The sequence below is a fragment of the Anabrus simplex genome, chromosome 2 (assembly GCF_040414725.1).
Source record: "Anabrus simplex isolate iqAnaSimp1 chromosome 2, ASM4041472v1, whole genome shotgun sequence".
Classification (NCBI taxonomy): Eukaryota; Metazoa; Arthropoda; class Insecta; order Orthoptera; family Tettigoniidae; genus Anabrus; species Anabrus simplex.
The window spans coordinates 322488713-322511283 of record NC_090266.1 but is presented as its reverse complement, the minus strand read 5'-3'; the positions used below and the strand labels follow the sequence as shown (position 1 = coordinate 322511283).

At 40.5% G+C, this 22571-nt stretch overlaps 1 protein-coding gene across 4 annotated transcripts in view; it reads right to left on the bottom strand.

Moving 5' to 3' along the window:
* The window catches only part of LOC136864101 (DDB1- and CUL4-associated factor 7), a 512531-nt gene that overhangs the window by 299740 nt on the left and 190220 nt on the right, over positions 1–22571 (bottom strand). For all 4 annotated transcript variants that reach the window (XM_067140674.2, XM_067140673.2, XM_067140676.2 and 1 more), the window contains one exon: positions 2290–2431. In XM_067140674.2, the coding sequence (XP_066996775.1) occupies positions 2290–2431 (142 nt within the window). The remainder of the gene's footprint in view (positions 1–2289; positions 2432–22571) is intronic.

Sequence of the window (22571 nt, the reverse complement as noted above, 5' to 3'; positions counted from 1 at the left end):
TGCCGAGTTCAATCCCTAATTTGTCCCAGCACACCTTGATCACAAGCTGGTTAGTGTTCTCCTGACAGGTCTCAGGCACGTCGAATATCCGGAGACTATTACGTCTCTGGTGCTTTTCCAGTTCATCAGTTTTACGTTTAAGTTAGATTTCAACGGTCTTCAAGCTCAGCTTCCCTTTTATTGAGACTGGCTTTCACTTCACTTAGTATGTCTTTGTTAAAGTCAAGTAAGACTTTAAGCTGTTCTACAACAGCTTTAGTCACACACTCTGTTTTCGCGGCAACAATCGCTGAAAGAACGTCCCACAACTGCAAGGCAGCCCCTAGCTGCTGCAGCACAGTGTCCACAATGTTCACCTGTGTAGCAACTTCGCCTGCTGGCTCATTCCTCTTTGTGGTCTTGTTGCTGTTATTTCCCATTGTTAGAATAATTAATTTGCTTGATTGGCACTTCGCAATTACCCAGAAAATCACTCTAGCACACTTTGGAACTTAGTATGTACCTAGTAAGCCAAGTTTTACACAGATTCTCAGAGAATACACCCGCAAACTCACACATTGAGTGGGAGCACACTTAACAGAGGCTAGAAGTATTCCGCCATTGTTATTATTTTTATCATGCATGTGCTTTGTTTGAAAAAAAAAAAAGGCATGTAACTGGATCCATCTTAAACAGCAAAAGGTATTATAAAAAGGGAGTCGTAACTGATCATATCTAACTAAACTTGTTTGCAACTCAGTGGGTATATTTATTCTCAGAACTACCAAGACTGGGACACTGAAAATCCCCATGCAATACATGAGGTACCTCTTCATAATGAAAGTAGGTACTTTCTGTGCACACTTTCAGCAAGACTGTGCTATACCCCACAGTGCACATAATTCTCTGGCTGCAATTAGAAATATGTTTGGTGGCAGATAATTAGTAAGGAATTATGGCCAGTTTGTTCTCCAGATCTCTGAATGTGCAACTTTTATTTCTGGGGACATTTGAGTATATACATCCAACCCTTGTCCTGTTTGTCTACAGGTTGGATATGAAAGGGAGATGAATCTCCATTGCGAGTTCGTATGACCGGATGCCATTCCTGATGCCAACCTCATAAGAGAAGTTAACGAGATGAAATGAATGACGTGATATATGACAGTAGGAAGAAAGAGGGTGAAACCCAGATCCGGCACACTGCCTGCTCTTGTCGAATAGCACCAATAGGCTTAACATTCCCATCTGACGGATGAATCACCAACAACAGCATCATATGCCTTTGAACATTGGGGACAGGTTTGGAATTGATTCCAGGCTTTTGGAATGCAATCTAGTGATTAGAAATTGTATACCACCACCTCTCTTCCTACCCTGCCAGCCAACATTCTGATGGTAAATTTTTTTAATCACCTAGCTAACCACGGTATCAGACCAAAAACCACCACTCAATACATGAGGTACCCCTTCATAACAAAAGTAGGTACTTTCCTTAATGATCATGACCACCAGACAGGCTAATCACAATAACAACAAGACCACCACCACCACCACCACCACCACCACCACCACCACCACCACCACCACCACCACAAGCAAATTTACTGAGATAGGTTTCTTCTCTAAACACACGTAAATGGAGTACCAACTGACATGGAGCTTGATACCACAACCTGAAACACAAAGAGTGAATACCTAGCCAACTGCACTATTCAGCTCACCTTCTACATTCTATTTATTTTATTTCTATAAGCTGCTTTACGTCGCACGAACACAGATAGGTCTTATAGCGACGATGGGACAGGAAAGGGCTAGGAGAGGGAAGGAAGCAGCCGTGGCCTTAATTAAGGTACAGCTCCAACATTTGCCTGGTGTGAAACTAGGAAACCACAGAAAACAGTGTTCAGGGCTGCCAACAGTGGGGATCGAACCCACTATCCCACCAAATACTGGATACTGGCCACACTTAAGCAACTGCAACTATCGAGCTCGGTCCTTCTACATTCTAAATTCACAGTTAAGTGTACTTCAGGATTCTGGGAGAGTTCGTAATGGTGTATTAATCACTAGAAAAATCTTTTGTTTTCTGATATAAAATAAGAGGAGGATCATATCTTTGTTTTAGGATACAAAATGGAAGGGGGATCATTAATGTTCTACAAGCTGCCACATGATTTTTAGTTTTACTTTGAATGTCTAGACCGTTATTTAGACTCATATAATAAGACCCAGAATAATGAAACAAACAAAAAAAAACAACCCTTATTTCTTAAGGAAATCCAAATTATATCAAGTTGCTATACTTACACTATCAGGAATCCACATGATTTTTGTGGTAGGATAGGGATGATCAAATGTACTCTTTGCACTGAATTCTGAAGTGTCCTCATCAAGTGAAACTATTTGGACTTTGTTGTTATATTCTTCAACAAAACTACCCAAAGCCAATCTGAAATAAAAAAGAAATATTAATGATATATGTAACTGGAAATGATTAATCAAATACATATTTCCTTCTAAGTAGTTATCAACTTCGTAGAGTTAACTTGAATCTTAATCCTCCCAGATAACCTGCATTTTGATGTCCACAGTGATATGATTATAATTATTTTGGGTAGGATTGAATAAGGTGTCCTGAAACATGAAATAAAGGACTATGAAGTGTTGATGGCAAAATATGAGAAACCTCTTAACTCGCTGTTAACTCTCACCACAGAGAGCACAGCTTGTGCAAATTCTTTCATTGTTTAAGTACAAGCTTCCTATACAGAATTTCCCAGTAATTACAATAAGTTACTTCCTTGTTAGAATTGTCTACCTGTCAGCATTCAGTCTGGAAGTGACTTAGCATGTTAAACTCCACTACACCCTAAAACAAACAATATGGTGGCTTTACATACCACTAACCGCAATCCTAATGTGTAAGCCAGATACAGTCTTTCTAAGTCTACTCCTAAAATTATTGCACCCTAAAGTTAAAATCATTAATCTTCAAAGTAAAATGTTGTCACCTATTTGCATTCAGTGAACCACCTAAGTTCATTCGTAAGCGGAGTTTCAACTTTCCTCTGTACTAATGATACTTCCATTTCATTCATATGAGTAACGTAATGCAATTAATTCCACATATTCAGACTACTTCACAATTTTTAATTATTTCCATGCCAATGAATGAATGAATGAATGAATGAATCTGAATCCACCTATTTTCATTTCCTTACAGTAAAGTTATGAAGGTAATACAGGATTTTCTTTGGTCTAACAAGGGAATCATCAACAAGATCATGTCAAAACCTACCAAGAAATTTTGCACACAGTTAGGACAGCTGCCATTAATACTGCAGATTCTCGCTATGCCCAAAATTATTACCATCAAATCAAAATCACTTTATTAGCAAATGAGTTGTCTACCTTGGTAGCAAATGGCAGAGTAAAATACAGTAAGTTATTATCAGCACTAAATTTTAAATTAACAAGAGAAGAAGACATTTTCCTTGAATACAGCATTATACATAATTTACACTAACATTTTTTTCTACTAAACACACAGCCCATCTATATATATAAAATAAGAGTTTTGTCTGTACATTGCTTCGAATTTGAAAAGAATGGTATTTCTGTATCGGTCATGTCCACAGTAACAAGGTAATGCATTTTTTACTTTTCCGTAATTTCTGTCTGTCTGTCTGTCTGTCTGTCTGTCTGTCTGTCTGTCTGTCTGTCTGTCTGTCTGTCTGTCTGTCTGTCTGTCTGTCTGTACACGCACCACGAGAAAACGGCTGAAGAGAATTTAATGAAAATCGGTATGTAAAGTCGGGTGATGAACCACTACAATCTAGGCTACAAATTATTTTATTCATGCTGAGAGAAATGGTACTTTAGGAGAACACCTGAAATGTAATTCACAAATAAGTTATTTATGTTATTAGTGGTCGTATCGATAAATACTACATAACTAACATAACTTTAGTTATGTCGTAAGTTAGTAGTAGTTATGTAAGGAGTTATTATATTTCCGGATCACTTATGTCTTATACATTGTTACCGTACCGCATATAATCACAGATATATTAATGAATTTGGATTTTCATTACTAAGTGCATATCACCGCCGAGTCATGAGAAAATGGGTAAACAGAATTTAGTGAAAATCGGTATCTAAAGTCTGAGAATAAGGAACTACAGTCTACGATATAAATAATTTTGTAAGATGCCCTAATATCACAGAGTCGAAAGAAAACTAATGTGAAGGCCTACAATATAGAAAGCTCATAAACTTTATCAACAATAACATTACATTGACCATTGTTTGTTGTGATGTGCTTTTTGTCTTCTGTTTCCACTCATCCCCAATAGATAGGATTACTGCAGTGTACCGAGGGTTTTTTAATTTGCTTTACGTCGCACCGACACAGGTAAGTCTTATGGCGACGACGGGATAGGAAAGGAATAGGGGTGTGAAGGAAGCGGCCTTGGCTTTAATTAAAGTAAAGCCTGGTGTGACTGGTGTGAAAATGGGAAACCACGGAATACCATTTTCAGGGATGCCGGCAGTGGGGTTCGAATCCACTATCTCCCGGATGCAAGCTCATAGCTGCGCGCCTCTAACCACACGGCCAACTCGCCTGGTCGTACCGAGTGTAACAGCCTGCCTGTATATTGGCGGGAAGTAGCTGGGGAGTTAGATAACTTTCTTCTTTAGCATGCCATTCCTCTGGTTCATACATTTTCTGATATTACTGGTACGTAATACACTGGTTCATTATAGCATTCGAGCTATTCAATCCCTACTCTGAGGCACTGATTGGAATGAATAGTGTGCATATTTAACAGAATAATGACAGAGGAGTGTTCACGGCAGTCTGCGATCTGGTTATTCCAGCTCTCAAACTTTGTACTGTTAGATCGGCACCGTAGTACTGTTCGTTGAAAGTGAGAAAGTATGCGGTTTTTCATTTGATCGAGTATTTTATATGATAACATTGCTGTCAATCGCTACATTCCCACTGACATTTTTGTAATGACCTATGTTGAATTCAGTTAGGAAAACCACCAAGTCAGTCTTTCTGAGAATCCCGTAGCGAAGCACGGGTACATCAGCTAGTCCTTAATAAATTGATATTGTTTATAAAATTCTACTTATAATTTCTCCTGTACTTGCAAACATAATCAACCCATACAGTATGTGGAATTACTTCAAATAATACTATACAATAGCTATAAGATTAAAGTTGTCATTGCATTTAATTACATATTTTTTTATCCATTTTGGAACTTAACTCGCATAACGCCTGCTGCGTCTTAACCAGAGCCACCGCTTTTCAGACTTCCTGTGGGGCCTTCACAGCTACCGTAGCGGTCCCAGGGCCCTCGAAGTTCCCACTGTACTTCACCCTTACAGGCAGTCCCCTACTTCAGCTGTCCAGTCTCCATAGACAAGGGGATGGAATTAATTTATTCACAAAAATTATTTAATTATAATTATCTGCACATGTCGAATGCCCTCTAACATTTCTTTTCTCTGTTGCAGTTTATTCTTGAATATCTGTACAGATTTTGGAAAAGGATCTAAGACTTCCTCAGGTAAACTGTTCCACTCCTTCACGCCCTTCCCATTGAATGAAAATTTACCCCAATCATTTCTGCTAAAATCCCTTCTAATTTTATACTTGTGGTCAGCCCTGCCGAAATAATTATTTTCTAACTGATCTCTCTCATGGATTTCCCCCCAAGCTTCCTCTTCTATAAGTCTAGTTTTCTCCCTTCTTACTTACAAGCTCCCCACCCAAGTTTCTGTAACATGCCTGATACACTACTTTTTCTCCTGAAATCCCTTGTTACAAATCCTGCTGCTTTCTCTGCACACCATCTATTTCTTTTATTTTTTTTTTTTTTGCTAGGGGCTTTACGTCGCACCGACACAGATAGGTCTTATGGCGACGACGGGATAGGAAAGGCCTAGAAGTTGGAAGGAAGCGGCCGTGGCCTTAATTAAGGTACAGCCCCAGCATTTGCCTGGTGTGAAAATGGGAAACCACGGAAAACCATTTTCAGGGCTGCCGATAGTGGGATTCGAACCTACTACCTCCCGGATGCAAGCTCACAGCCGCACGCCTCTACGCGCGCGGCCAACTCGCCCAGTATTTCTTTTATTAGGTATTCCTGGTGAGGATCCCAAACACTGTTTGCATATTCCAATAATGGACGAACCATACTTAAGTAACTTTTCTCTTTTAATTTCTTGTTGCATCCTCTAAGTAGCCTCATTATGACATGTAACCATCTGTATGCTTTCCCAACAAAGTCACCAACATGACCCTTCCAGTGCAAATTACTTTCAAATCTCACACCTAAGTATTTGAACATGCCATCTTTTGGGATAATTACCTCATCCAAAGCCTATCTAAATTCAGCTCCTGCTTGTAAATGTTGTAACAGTTGATTTGCCTCCGTTAACCTTCATATTATTCTCTTCAACCCATTGTTGGATAATGTCATGGTCTCTTTGTAATTCTGAACAATCCTCAATGTTATTTGTATTCCTATAAACAATTATGTCATCTACATACAATCTTACTTTTGATGTTATATTGTTCCCTAAATCCTCTGTGTAAATTAAGAAAAGTAATGGACCGATTATATTACCCTGTGCAATTCCCTTCCAAACTTTCTCTTCCTGTGATACATTATTTCCTACTTTTACTTTCTGATCCCTTGAATTTAGAAATGTCTTATCCAATGTATAACCCTGATGTCCAATCCTATTCCCTCCAGTTTCTTTAATAATATTCCATGTTCCACTCTGTCAAATGCTTTGGAATGGTCTATGGCTATGCAATCCAACTGATCTGGTAAGTCCTGCTGAAATCCCACCAGTTGTGCCTCACAAGAAAATTTCTTTCTAAATCCATACTGGCTCCTTATGAACCAATTGTTATCATCACATACCCCTCTGATGTACGAGGACTGTTTGAAAAGTTCTCGGAATCACCGCTAGATGTCAGTGCTAGAGCAACGAGGTTCCCGCGCAATAATCACACATCCTTTGTGAGTGAACACGTGGCGTGTCAGTGCTCTAGCTGCAAGAGTGTGGTAGTGATGACTCTTTGTTGTTGTTCCCGCGTAGTGATTTGTGACAATGGAAAAAACTGAGATTCGAGCAGTGATTAAATAGTTTGTAAAGAAAGGTATGAAAACAAAGGAAATTCATGCCAACTTTCAGAACACACTGAGGGATCCTGCTTCTTCATTTTCAACTGTTGCCAAGTGGACCAGCAAGTTTAAATTTGGTCAGGAGAGCTTGGATGATGATCCGCGAAGTGGACGGCCAAAAAGTGTTACGACCCCAGAATTTATCGCTAAAGTGCATAAAATGGTCATGGAGGATCGTCGACTGAAAGTTCGGGAGATTGCTGAAGCTGTAGGGATGTCTTCTGAACAGGTATATTATATTTTAACAGAAGAATTGGGTATGAAAAAATTATCCGCAAGATATCGGACAAGACATCAGACAATAAACGCACCAGATTGGAAATGTCCGAACAAAGTCTGGCCCGTTTTCAGTGCAACCAACAAGATTTTTTGCACCGGTTTGTGACTACAGATGAAACTTGGGTCCAGCAGTCAAAGGAGTGGAAACATGCTGATTCAACACCACCAAAGAAAGCAAAGGCAGTGCGTTCGGCCGGAAAGGTCATGGCCTCAGTTTTTTGGGATGCAAAAGGCATTCGGCTGATAGATTATCTTCCTACTGGCCAAACAATTACGGGGCAATACTATGCAAACCTCCTAGACCAACTACAGGAAAAGATACGCGAAACAAGGCCTGGTTTGGCAAGGAAAAAGGTCATCTTTCATCAGGACAATGCTCCTCTGCACACAAGTGTTATTGCCATGGCAAAACTTCATGAACTGGGGTACGAATTGTTGCCACATCCACCTTATTCACCTGATTTGGCACCATCAGACTTTCATCTATTCCCCAAGCTGAAAATTTTGCTCGGTGGACGGAGATTTTCTACAAGGGAAGAACTGACAGCCAAATTAGAGAGGTATTTTGCAGCCCTAGAGGAATCTCATTTTCGAGATGGGATCAATGCATTGGAACATCGCTGGACCAAATGCATTAGTCTACATGGAGACTATGTTGAAAAATAAAAGCAGTTCCACCGAGGTAAGATACTTAATTCTAGTACATTCCGAGAACTTTTCAAACCACCTACGTACTTTGCTAGTAAACTCTCTAGTATTTTACAAACTACACTGGTCAGGTTGATTGGTCTGTAGTTCTCAGGTTTCCTTTTATCACCCTTTCCTTTATAAATTGGTATGATCATAGATTCCTTCCATTCTTTTGGTATTACAGTATTATTTATGACATAGTCAAAGAGAAATTTTAAATAACGCAGTATGTACCACCCCACTGTCTTTAATACCTCCCCAGCAATTTGATCACTCCCTGCTGCTTTCCATGCTGAAGCAGTTGGATTTCTCTGAAAATATCCTCATTTGTGAATGAGAAGCTTCTTGTTTCCTTACGAGTGTCCCCCTCTCTATCTTCTGTTTTGGTTTCCAATTCGTGACAATCTTCTACTGAATCTCTGAATTCCCTACTAAATAGATTTGCTTCTCAGTATCCATTAAGAAGTGTTCACCCCCTTCTCCCACCATTGTGGGAATTTGGATTCCTTTTCCTTTTTGATTCTTAATATATGATTACAGCTTTTTCCATTTCCCTTTCTGGTCATTACCCTCTCTAAGTATGACATTCATATAATTCTCTTTTGCATCCTTTTTCACTCAATTAAGTTCCCTCAATAGCTGCCTTCTAGTTTACCTACTCTCCCTACCCTCTTTGATTTTCCTGTACTGTTCTACATTTTCTTATTTCCCTTGTCTAATAAACAGACTCTGAGGTCATTTTACCTTTCTTCACAGGTACAAATCTCTTCTCTCCTTCCCAAATGATTCCTTTAAATTTTTCCCAAAGTGTATCCACATTACTCCCTTCCCTCATCCAACAACTGAATTGTGATTTAAGGAAAGTACCAAATTCATCAACTTTAGTTCATGAATCAATATTCACCCTAGTTTCATTTCTGTACAGTAAAGTCATATATGTAATACAGGATATCTTTGGCCTGACAAGGGAACTGTCAACTAGATCATATTCAAATCTACTACAACATTTTCATTAGGTAGGACAGCTAAGGAACAGACCATACGCAAAAACTTAGCAGCCAATTTCAACGGCAAAGTTGCGAAGATGAGGACAGGGTCTTGAGAGGAAGTGAGGTTGGTAGACCACAACACACTGGTAACTCCACAAAAAACACAAGGGAATAGCATGAAATGCAGGGTTTATACACTGACTGACAGAGCAAATGCAACACCAAGAAGGAGTGGTCAGAACTTTATGCCAATTGCAGGGTAGATTGACGTCACTGAGGCATGCTCATGATGTGAAATGCGCCGCTGTGCTGCGCACGTAGCGAACGATAAATGGGACACGCGTTGGCGAATGGCCCACTTCGTACCGTGATTTCTCAGCCGACAGTCATTGTAGAACGTGTTGTCGTGTGCCACAGGACACGTGTATAGCTAAGAATGCCAGGCCGCCGTCAACGGAGGCATTTCCAGCAGACAGACGACTTTACGAGGGGTATGGTGATCGGGCTGAGAAGGGCAGGTTGGTCGCTTCGTCAAATCGCAGCCGATACCCATAGGGATGTGTCCACGGTGCAGCGCCTGTGGCGAAGATAGTTGGTGCAGGGACATGTGGCACGTGCGAGGGGTCCAGGCGCAGCCCGAGTGACGTCAGCACGCGAGGATCGGCGCATCCGCCGCCAAGCGGTGGCAGCCCCGCACGCCACGTCAACCGCCATTCTTCAGCATGTGCAAGACACCCTGGCTGTTCCAATATCGACCAGAACAATTTCCCATCGATTGGTTGAAGGAGGCCTGCACTCCCGGCGTCCGCTCAGAAGACTACCATTGACTCCACAGCATAGACGTGCACGCCTGGCATGGTGCCGAGCTAGAGCGACTTGGATGAGGGAATGGCGGAACGTCGTGTTCTCCGATGAGTCACGCTTCTGTTCTGTCAGTGATAGTCACCGCAGACGAGTGTGGCGTCGGCGTGGAGAAAGGTCAAATCCGGCAGTAACTGTGGAGCGCCCTACCGCTAGACAACACGGCATCATGGTTTGGGGCGCTATTGCGTATGATTCCACGTCACCTCTAGTGCGTATTCAAGGCACGTTAAATGCCCACCGCGACGTGCAGCATGTGCTGCGGCCGGTGGCACTCCCGTACCTTCAGGGGCTGACCAATGCTCTGTTTCAGCAGGATAATGCCCGCCCACACACTGCTCGCATCTCCCAACAGGCTCTACGAGGTGTACAGATGCTTTCGTGGCCAGCGTACTCTCCGGATCTCTTACCAATCGAACACGTGTGAGATCTCATTGGACGCCATTTGCAAACTCTGCCCCAGCCTCGTACGGACGACCAACTGTGGCAAACGGTTGACAGAGAATGGAGAACCATCCCTCAGGACACCATCCGCACTCTTATTGACTCTGTACCTCGACGTGTTTCTGCGTGCATCTGCACTCGCGGTGGTCCTACATCCTACTGAGTCGATGCCGTGCGCATTGTGTAACCTCCATATCGGTTTGAAATAAACATCAATTATTCTTCCGTGCCGACTCTGTTTTTTCCCCAACTTTCATCCCTTTCGAACCACTCCTCCTTGGTGTTGCATTTGCTCTGTCAGTCAGTGTACTTCATGAGGATGTGAAGACTGTACCCCTATTCATTCAGGGTTTGTAGAGCTCAGCAACTACAAACAAAACCCTGCAAGAAATGCGAACTTCTGTTAACTCCCTCCTGCCCTAATCTCCCTAGTCATGCAAGACCAACAGTTTTATAACCTGTACAGGAGAGTGTCCTGTCAAAACCAACCAAAGTGAAGATTGCCCAATGTTGCTGATTAGTGACCGAGGATCAGTGATCACCTCTCATGGGAGATGTTTCCGTTAAGCAAGCACTGAAGTGCTTTAGCTCCATGCTTGAGTTACTGCACACAGCTTGGCAACATCCAGGCCTAAATAGCCAGTACTGCTGGCTCTCGTTAAGCCGAGTGTTGCACTGTACTGAGAGAGATTTTCACATACATTTTTGTTGGAGTATGATATTTTATCCTACCAGTAGTATATTATGCCCTAATGGTAAGTAATGGCAAATACTAAAACTGAAGTTGTTTACGGGAGAGAGACAGCAAGAGGGGGTTCACTGTTTACTCTCTCATACTTGCTCTGCTCTCTCTATCATACCAGTCTTACTTCAGCTTCTCAAGCTATACTATATTAAATAGGCCACACTGTCACACTTTTGTTTTATTCTCTCAATGGTCATTAAAGAAGAGTAACACTGATTAACTAGAACAGAGATACCTTTCGTACCATGGACATTCACCACCACCACCACCACCACCACCACCACCACCACCACAATTGCATTTTGATTCTGCACAGTTGTTTGTTTTTTAGTTTTTTCAGGCAGTACACTGCTGTAGTTCCATACAGAAATTTGTAACATCAATGCAAGTCATATAGAGGAATCAATAGTGTGAAAGAAAGACCGTATGTTCAATACAGTCTTGTTGAAAAAAGTTCAAACTGCACAATGTCAGCCATTTCCAGTGACGAAAATGTAAACATTAGTACTCATTATCTTAACTGTTGATGTCCATTATGTAGTGATGAATTAAAAAAAATCTTTTAACAAAGAATGATACCATTGTTACTAGCCCAAGTCAAGGCTTAGAAGTGGAGTCCTCGCCCACACATGCTAGAGAGGCATCCACGGTTCCTCCACATGGGTGATATAGTGGTTCAGGTAAAGTGGGCTGGTGATTTGAGGTGAAGGCTCACTGCGGGGTGCCGGAACCAACACATCACTTTGTTCTACGTAGCCTGGACGAGCTGCGGGTTAGGAAAGGGGTGATCCCAACCTAGGGGGAAAGTCATGGCTGTGAACTCAGTCATGATAATGCCAAGTGAAGACCACGTGATTAGGCCTACTGAAGGGGTTACAAACCTGGCTAGGTTCGGACCAGAGGCGGACCGCTGGATGGACGACTGAGGAGCATGGTCTCTGCTACGGAGCGCCTGAGTTGCGGGAGGACAATGTCTGGCTGTATGCCTCACCACAAAAGGTGAGAACGACGCTCAGGACCCTAGAAGGGGCAAAAACCATATGATTGATTGAAATATGGATGCTTATAAAGAACTAATTTCAAAAACTTCGACATCAAGGGAAGCCAAGGAAGTTCCAGTAGAGCAGATCCGGGAGCAAGCCCAAGATGAAAAACTGGAGACTGAAGTCCCAAATGGACAGGCAGTCGCCGACTTAAAACAAGAAATGGCCACAGAAGCTCCAGTTGAGCAGACTGCTGTCAGAATCAATCAGCACGATACCAAACTTCTAACAAGAGAGGTTTTTTTTTGCTATTTGCTTTACGTCGCACCGACACAGATAGGTCTTATGGCGACGATGGGATGGGAAATGCCTAGGAAGTGGAAGAATGCGGCCGTGGCCTTAATTAAGGTACAGCCCCGGCATTTGCCTGGTGTGAAAATGGGAAACCACGGAAAACCATCTTCAGGGCTGCCGACAGTGGGGCTCGAACCCACAATCTCCCGATTACTGGATACTGGCCGCACTTAAGCGACTGCAGCTATCGAGCTCGGTAAACACAAGAGTGGAGAGTGCTGAATGCCACTTCAATCGATAAGACAGGAAGGACAGTCGTTCTAGCCCTTGGTGAAAGAGACTTTGAAGAGCTCAAAAAGAGAAGCCTTAAGGCTAAGCTTGGACTTGGGCAGATCAAGTTGCAAGTCATCAGTGGAAAAACGAAACCCAATGTTGATAAAGATGGAGCTGAAGGTCCTTCAGGCCAATCTTCAGTATAAAAAAAGCAGCTGTGGCCAATTTTTCCAGGAAATTCAAGTCCGAGGCTAGTGACGTGGCCCCTTATTCAATAGCCATGGGTAGTCAAGCGCAGAGTAGCAGGACTGGCGGAATCTGGAGGTAAGCTGATGTATGATACAACATGGGAAATACCCAGAACAGGTCTTCTTGTGAACAGGAAATTAAAATAACTTATGTTGCAGGAACACTGTTCACAGGACTTAACAGTGGCCAAGATTAAACTTGGAGATTGGGAGGGACCCAGAGATGTAACCATAGGCTCTGCATACCTCCCATATAACTGAACTAATCTGCCCCCATCAGAAGAAGTTGAAAACCTAATTTGCAACTCAAAGAGGAAAGGCAAACCCCTAGTCCTTGGAGCAGATGCAAATTCACACCACACGGCATGGGGCCGCACAAACTGCAATGCAAGAGGCGAATCTTTACTAGAGTTTATTATTGGAACTGAGCTGATGATACTAAACCTAGGAAATAATCCTACGTTTATAAATAAAAATCATAGGGAGGTAATAGACATTACACTAAGCACTATGCATATTGCAAACTTTATTAAAGACTGGAAGGTGCTGGAGAAACCCACCATTGGCAGATCACCAGCATATCCAATTTGCAATAGATGCAAGACTATGTGGGATTGAGATGTATAGAGACCCAAAAAGAACTAACTGGTACAGATACAGAGAAGTTCTAGTGAAGGCTGTACAAAAAATTCCAACTAATGTGAGAAGACAGAAAGAATTGGATGAGGCAGTGGAACTATTAGAAGAGGCCATTATAGACTCATTCCATGAAAACTGTCCTCTCAAAGAAAAGAAAAACACCAAAAAGGTAAGGTGGTGGAACAACAAACTAGCCAAAATGAAAAAAGAGGTTAGGATGTTGTATAGAATATAATCTAGAAATGGTATGTGGAACGTATATCATAGGAAACTCACCGAGTATAACCTAGAGATACAGAAAGCAAAAAGAAAATCTTGGAGACTGTTCTGTGAGAAAGTGGAATCACACACTGAAACAGCAAGGCTCCAGAAGGTTCTGAAAGCAACCCATATAAATCAAGTAGGGACACTGGAGAAACCAGATTGGTCATTTACTCGGGCAGGGAGGGACACGCTGGAGATAATAATGGCGTGTCACTTTTCTGAGGCTGAGGAGATGACAGAAGAAGAAAAAATGGTTGGAACAGAGACCGGAGCTCGAAGAGCAGACTGGAACTGTGCCAACAGAATAATAAAACATAACCATGTAAAATGCGCAATCGACATGTTTCGTCCTATAAAGGCTCTGGGGCCAGACGAGATACTTCCGATACTTCTACAGGAAGGACGGGAGATACTCATCAATGCTCTGACTGACCTCTCCAGAGCTAGTCTAGCTTTAGGGTACGTGCCGAAATCATGGTCTGAAGCTAAAGCAGTATTCATACCTAAGCCTGAAAGGGCAAATTATGCCCAAGCCAAAGCATACAGACCATTATGTTTAACCTCCTTTATGCTAAAAGCAATGGAGAAAATTCTGGATAAATATATAAGAAGAACGGTGCAACTGAACTCAACGTTACACGAAAATCAGTTTGTATATAGACCTGGCAGATCCACTGAAGTAGCACACCACCAGTTGGTTTGTAAACTAGAGGAAAGCCTACAATATATAAAAAAATTGCACTGGCGGCATTTCTAGATATAGAAGGAGCCTTCAGCAATACAACCTATGATTCTATGATCAAAGCATTGGAAAAGAGCTAGGTGAATAAAACTGCCGTCAAATGCATTAAATCCATGTTAGATGGAAGGAAGATACAAGCAACCCTGTTTGAAGAAACGCTGACGGTTAGGGCCACCTGAGGCTGTGCTCAGGAAGGAGTTCTTTCTCCTCTGCTGTGGAACCTCGTGGTAAACAAAATCATAGCTATGCTCAACGAACAAGGTTTTTATACACAACAATACACAGATGACCTAGTGATTGTATAACGAGGTAAGGTGACGAGTGTTATCCAGGACCTCATGCAAAGACCACTCAACCCTGTGGGGAACTGATGTTGGAAAGAACAACTATCAGTTAACCTGAACAAGATAACTCTGATCCCTTTTACAAGAAGGAGGAAATTAGAGGGAAAGAGATCACTGAAGCTCTTTGGGCAAGATATATATATAGAAGAACAGGCACTGCACGTAGTGTAGTGTTAGATAAAAATCTAACCTGGAATCCACATATAAAAAGGAACATAACCCGGGCCAAGAACTTGCTGTATGCATGCAAAAGAGCCGTCGGAAGACATGGGGCCTAAGACCATCAATGGTAATGAGGATATATACAATGACCATGAGACCAATGTTGGCCTATGCTGCAATCATCTGATGGCAGAAAGTAAGCCAAGGAAAAGTTAGTATTAGATCGGATAGCCTACAGAGAATGGCATGCATAGCCATAACTGGGGCTATGAGAACTATGCCGACAGAAGCCTTGAATACTTTACTAGACCTCCCATCACTATGCAATGTCATAAAAGGACAGGCTAGAATGAGTTCATATAGATTGGCAAATTAGAGTGCTGGAATGCACAAAGACCCAATCTAGGACACTAAAATTAACAGAGTAATAACAGAGGAAGTTCTACACATGCCTTCTGATCATATGATACCAAAGTACAACTTTCAAAAACTGTTTGAGACCCAGATAATAAAAAAAGAAGACTGGGATATCAACATATGGAATACTGAAAAAGAGGATATAGTGTGGTGGACTGATGGCTCAAAGACTGGGGATGGCACAGGAGGTGGGATCAATCCAGATGAGCCTGGGTAAACACACTACAGTCTTTCAAGCGGAAGTGATAGCTATCACAATATGTCTTGAAGAAAAAATGAAAATGAACTATAGGAATAAGAACACTTTCATTTTTACAGACAGCCAAGTGGCCATTAAGGCATTAGAAGCAGTCCAGTTAATATCCAGAATTGTCTGGTATTGCCATTCACTGGCATACAGGGATGCTGTAGTAGAAACAGCAAGGGAATGCCTAGGAACAACTGTTTGTAAAGATGAGAAAAGGTGAACATCTTGGTGGAATGATGAAGTGAGAGCAGCTTGTAAACGTAAAAAGAAGGCTTATCAGAAATGGCTCCAAACAAGGGCCGAGGCAGACAGCGAGTTGTACGTAGATGAAAGAAACAGAGCGAAACATAGTTGTTGAATCCAAAAAGAAGTCCTGGGAAGATTTTGGTAACAACCTGGAAAGGCTAGGTCAAGCAGCAGGGAAACCTTTCTGGACAGTAATAAAGAATCTTAGGAAGGGAGGGAAAAAGGAAATGAACAGTGTTTTGAGTAATTCAGGTGAACTCATAATGGATCCCAGGGAACCACTGGAGAGGTAGAGGGAATATTTTGAACATCTTCTCAATGTAAAAGAAAATCATCCTGGTGGTGTTGTGAACAGCCAAGCTCATGGGGAGGAGGAAAATGATGTTGGTGAAATTATGCTTGAGGAAGTGGAAAGGATGGTAAATAAACTCCATTGTCATAAGGCAGCAGGAATAGATGAAATTAGACCTGAAATGGTGAAGTATAATGGAAAGGCAGGGATGAAATGGCTTCATAGAGTAGTAAAATTAGCATGGAGTGTTGGTAAGGTACCTTCAGATTGGGCAAAAGCAGTAATTGCACCTATCTATAAGCAAGGGAACAGGAAGGATTGCAACAACCATCGAGGTATCTCATTGATTAGTATACCAGGCAAAGTATTCACTGGCATCTTGGAAGGGAGGGTGCGATCAATCGTTGAGAGGAAGCTGGATGAAAACCAGTGTGGTTTCAGACCGCAGAGAGGCTGTCAAGATCAGATTTTCAGTATGCGCCAGGTAATTGAAAAATGCTACGAGAGGAATAGGCAGTTGTGTTTATGTTTTGTAGATCTAGAGAAAGCATATGACAGGGTACCGAGGGAAAAGATGTTCGCCATACTGGGGGACTATGGAATTAAAGGTAGATTATTAAAATCAATCAAAGGCATTTATGTTGACAATTGGGCTTCAGTGAGAATTGATGGTAGAATGAGTTCTTGGGTCAGGGTACTTACAGGGGTTAGACAAGGCTGTAATCTTTCACCTTTGCTGTTCGTAGTTTACATGGATCATCTGCTGAAAGGTATAAAATGGCAGGGAGGGATTCAGTTAGGTGGAAATGTAGTAAGCACTCTGGCCTATGCTGACGATTTGGTCTTAATGGCAGATTGTGCCGAAAGCCTACAGTCTAATATCATGGAACTAGAAAATAGGTGCAATGAGTATGGTATGAAAATTAGCCTCTCGAAGACTAAATTGATGTCAGTAGCTAAGAAATTCAACAGAATTGAATGTCAGATCGGTGATACAAAGCTAGAACAGGTCGATAATTTCAAGTATTTAGGTTATGTGTTCTCCCAGGATGGTAATATAGTAAGTGAGATTGAATCAAGGTGTCGTAAAGCTAACGCAGTGAGCTCGCAGCTGCGATCAACAGTATTCTGTAAGAAGGAAGTCAGCTTCCAGACGAAACTATCTTTACATCGGTCTGTTTTCAGACCAACTTTGCTTTATGGGAGCGAAAGCTGGGAGGACTCAGGATATCTTATTCATAAGTTAGAAGTAACAGACATGAAAGTAGCAAGAATGATTGCTGGGACAAACAGGAGGGTACTCGGAATGAGGAGATAAAGGCTAATTTAGGAATGAACTCGATGGATGAAGCTGTACGCATAAACCGGCTTCGGTGGTGGGGTCATGTGAGGCGAATGGAGGAGGATAGGTTACCTAGGAGAATAATGGACTCTGCTATGGAGGGTAAAAGAAGTAGAGGTAGACCAAGACGACGATGGTTAGACTCGGTTTCTAACGATTTAAAGATAAGAGGTATAGAACTAAATGAGGCCACAACACTAGTTGCAAATCGAGGATTGTGGCGACGTTTAGTAAATTCACAGAGGCTTGCAGACTGAACGCTGAAAGGCATAACAGTCTATAATGATAATATATGTATGTATGTATGTATGCCATTCACTTCTCCTGAAGCTCTCAAAGTACAACATTGTCAAAATAATATGGGTACCAGGGCATGCAGGTATAGAAGGAAATGAAAAGGCAGATAAACTGGCCTGGAAAGAGGCAGAAACACATTTTGTAGGCCCAGAACCTGTATGCAGGTTTTCCTATGGACAAGCCTGTCACTTCATAGGAAAATGGGTACAAAAGAAACAAATGGAAAACTGGAAAAATACTCCAGGATGCAGGCTTGCAAAGGAACTGATAAAAGGACCAAACAAGAAGCATACTAAAGACCTGTTCAACTCAGCAGAGAAAATATAATATGGGTAGTAGGACTGTTGACAGGACATTGCCATCTGAAAAAACACCTACATACAATTGGAGTAATATGAGACAATATATGTAGGAAATGCAGTGAAGCAGAGGAATCAGCTGAATACATACTTTTAGAATGTGAGGTGCTGGGTAGAATCAGACTCTCCACTCTAGGACTACCAGGTGAAGAGAGAGGAAAAATCCAAGACGACCCAATAAGAACAACCTGCAGCTTTATGAAGGGAGCAGGTATATCTAGGAGGGAATGAAGGAAAAACATGGTAGAAAAAGATCTTAGAGGTTGACGCTAATTAGGAACTAATACTTAGAGGCCCATGAAGAAAAAAATAATAATAAGAAGAATGATACCAAGTAATTCACAGCTGTTTCGGAAAAGTTAGAGAACTTTCAATAGCCTTTGAATAGTAATTTTCAGCAACTGACTCTGGGGATAATGACACTTGATATCCAATATCCGATATCAGCATTGGGTTTATAAAGGCAGTTTCATATGATATGGTCTCAGTGTACATGAGTGTTGTTAACACTGCCTCATGGGGATCACTGTCATGTGCCGTTTCACAGTTCTTTATACGAGCTGGTAGGAACAAACATGGAGTCTCTACGATCAAAATGTTAAAATAAATGCATTTAACGTCAATACGGGCCGAAATGTAATTATTTTCATCAGTCAGTTATGGAAAGAACCATGTATAGAAGGCGCAGGAAAAGAATGACAAATGGACATTATTTAAACCTATTATTTAAGAAAAAAATTTGCTCATCACTCACTATATAATCAGACCTTGAAGCAGTAAGAAGACGTAGGACTAGACTGAAAGAGATTATTCATCTGGAGTAAATACCGGTACCGTAATTTGGAAGGAAATATAATTCGCGGCTACACACCCAACACTTGTTATCAAGATTTAATCGCTGCGCGAAAGATAAAATACTATAAAAGGAGATAAGCCAGATTACAATAGAGCTACGTCACGAAGTGGCGCAGAGCTTAAATAAATTTGCCCGATACCGCTTAATGGTAAAAGATACGTACTGATCAGCTGTTGAGTGCGTTCGCACCAATAAAAATATAGAGGAAAGAAGTTCCTTTTCAAATTGGAATAAATACTTAATAATTATCCTAGTCGATTTGGAGCTAGCATATTGGACTAACTGTACCATAGCAAAATCCATACAATTTGAGCTTCACAAGAGATATATTAGTTGAAGAATGACAGCAATGAATCACATATTTTGTTATTATTCTGTTACATACGTACGAGATTCCACTATGAGCCTGTAAAGAAACAAGGCAACGCTATTTGGATCCTGATGAGGCGATACGATGTTGATCATCCCAGATGACCAGTAATCAATTGCGGAGAGCTACGATGAACCCGATCACTCGTGGAGGAACCAGATGACGAGATCCTAATCTCAGATGACCGGAGATGAGAAGACATCGAGACCACCTTGAGCAAAGCTAAGTCCATTATCTGAGTCGTTTTCGTAAGTAAGAGAATATTACCTTTTATAATTATATGTTGATATGTGTATTTGTGCGAAGACAGTGCGTAGATAAACGTCTAGATGAGATTATTGGAAGTAGGTATTCATCTATATGAAATGTCAATTTCATTAGTAGGCGTGATCACCAAGTGATATTTCGATCGTAATGTTTCCAGTGATATGTGAGAGTAAATAGTTAGTGTTATTATTATTATCAGTGAAGAGTAAAGTGTGAAGTTGACATTAACACCAGAGTATACTATTTTAATCAAAGTCACTCGGTGCGAGATCGTATATAGGAAGTGTTTATGAAGGAATAAGGCAGTAGATTACTCACAGTTATGATGTTAAATTTGGCACTATGACGATAGGAAGTAAAGAGGGCATTTTAAGAATGTCACGGCACGTTGACGTGCAGTTTAATGAAGTGATTTGCATATGATGAAGAGAGAGATTTATTATACATGAAATGTGAGTAATGATTGACGCGTTATAGATATGGTATAAGGATGATAGTGATTTATGATGGTCATATTTATTATTTTCTTCGAGAGAGATAGTCATAGTTGTTCTAAGTGAGATGATGTGATTTTCAAATGATGTTTCTGAGAGTGTCAGTGAATTCTTGTCAATTCCATATGATAATTCTTAATCCTATGCATTTTCACATAGCTTAGGATACGGTCTCGAGATTGATAGAGCAATGTTTTTATCCATGTTAGGATTGTCTAGAGAGTCATACATGTAGTCATGATAATATTTAAGCCTTCACTGAATTATTTCGGATGATTTTGAAAACTCTCACTGTGTATAACATTATACTGAACAATATTCAACCTACTACACTAATCACTGGTGACATAGCTATTCAAAAAGGATTATTTTTCGTCGAAGATAGTGTCTTCTGACCAAGTAGATTTTCCGTTAGTAGTAGGTGTGATGATAATTTCATAGGGTATGTATGATGACGTTTCTTACAACCAAATACGCACGTAGACTAATACTTATCACTAAAATTAAGGTCACATTACCTTAAGTTTATAAGTTAAATCTTATGATAACGTTACTTGGAGGGTGATTACGACTTACACTGGACATAGCTTAGCTTATGGTGAGTGACACAGGGAAATATGAGTAACTAAGAGGCAATTGAACATGTGAATGTGAATATTTAAACTGTGAAACATACGTGAGTGTACTTGTCAATTCAAAATCAGGAGAAGTTTTGAGATAGTTTTTATTGAGAATTTTACACCTGCATCGAGACAGACAGTTAGTGTAAATTGAAATATGTGTCAGTCCTATGAGTAAGGAATAGGTAGTAACGAACTGAATTCCATATTTATTCGAAGAATAACTGATATTCAGACAATTTGAACTCCAATTCTTATCTGAACACCAACTCGATGATTCCATAAGCATTCTTTATTTCTCAAGAAAGTTTAATCAGAGATATTGTAAATAGTAATTGATACAATTTTTATTTTTTTTCTTCTTAAAGGATGCATCCAACACTCTTAATATTCTTGATTTTAATGTTTATTTTCTTGCCAGTACGGCACATGTAAATATAATTAATTTCATTCATATTAGTTTAATTCATTATCGCCCAACTTCGTAAGTGAATTGCCTACGAATGAAACCATATGTTTCTTTTTAATTCCCAAATGTTATGTAATATTTCTTCTAATATTCTATAATGTTGAGAGATCAATGGACTCATGAAATGAAATGAAATGAAATGGTAGAATCCTAGAATGCATTTATTTACGATGAGTTCGGAGGATATGATTTTTCTGTAATGTTGGTGAAGAATACAAACTGTAGGAATAACAACGAATTACTCACGCCAAGAAGTTTTCATTGGTCGAATTTAAGATGATTTTTCTTATAATGTCTAACTTAATATTTAAATAAATGTGAGATAGTATAACCTCAGCATTCTTTCTATGTGTTCCTAGAATAAGTATTAGTTATAAGATAGTGGTATCTTCAGTTGACAACTTCTCTATGAGCTAATAAGAGTATGGTATCTAACTAGTAACGGGTAAGAGACGTCTTTCAACGTTAGTTAGAATCTACCATTAACCGACCTGAACGATTTTCTCTTACGGAACCCATACCCATAAAACTTAGTCGTTGAACCAATTGAATTTAGAGCTAGTCAGGATCTCTTGTGTCCATGCCTGGACGCGGGAACGGCGCAGTTAGTACCTAGGTTTTACCATAAAAAATTATTTTCATTGGGGTAATAACATTAATGAAGTTGTTAAAAAAAATACAGACCTCTTTACATGATTAAAAGGTTATTTAAGAGTTGTACGGACGTAAAAGAGAGGACATATATTAATTTATAGGATGAGCAATAAGGGATTGGAAAATTTATCACGGGAAATGATTGTTGCATTCCAAGTTCTTTGAAAACATTTGGGGAAAGGTTAGACAAACAACTGATAGGGAAGCTGCCATTTGAATGACAGTCCTGAATACAGATCACTGATGACTGACTAAATCCATACTTGCCAATTAGTTACTGCTTCTGTGTGCTTTAACCGATTGTACTACTACTACTTCTACTACTACTACTACTTTTATGCCCCATTAATTACTTTGGGAGTTTCTGGATACAGTGAGGTGCCAAAATTTAGTCCCATAGAAGTTCTTTAATGCATCAGTAAATTTACCAACACAAGCTGATATATTTCAGCTCTTTCTAATACCAATGGACTGAGCAGGGATCAAATCTG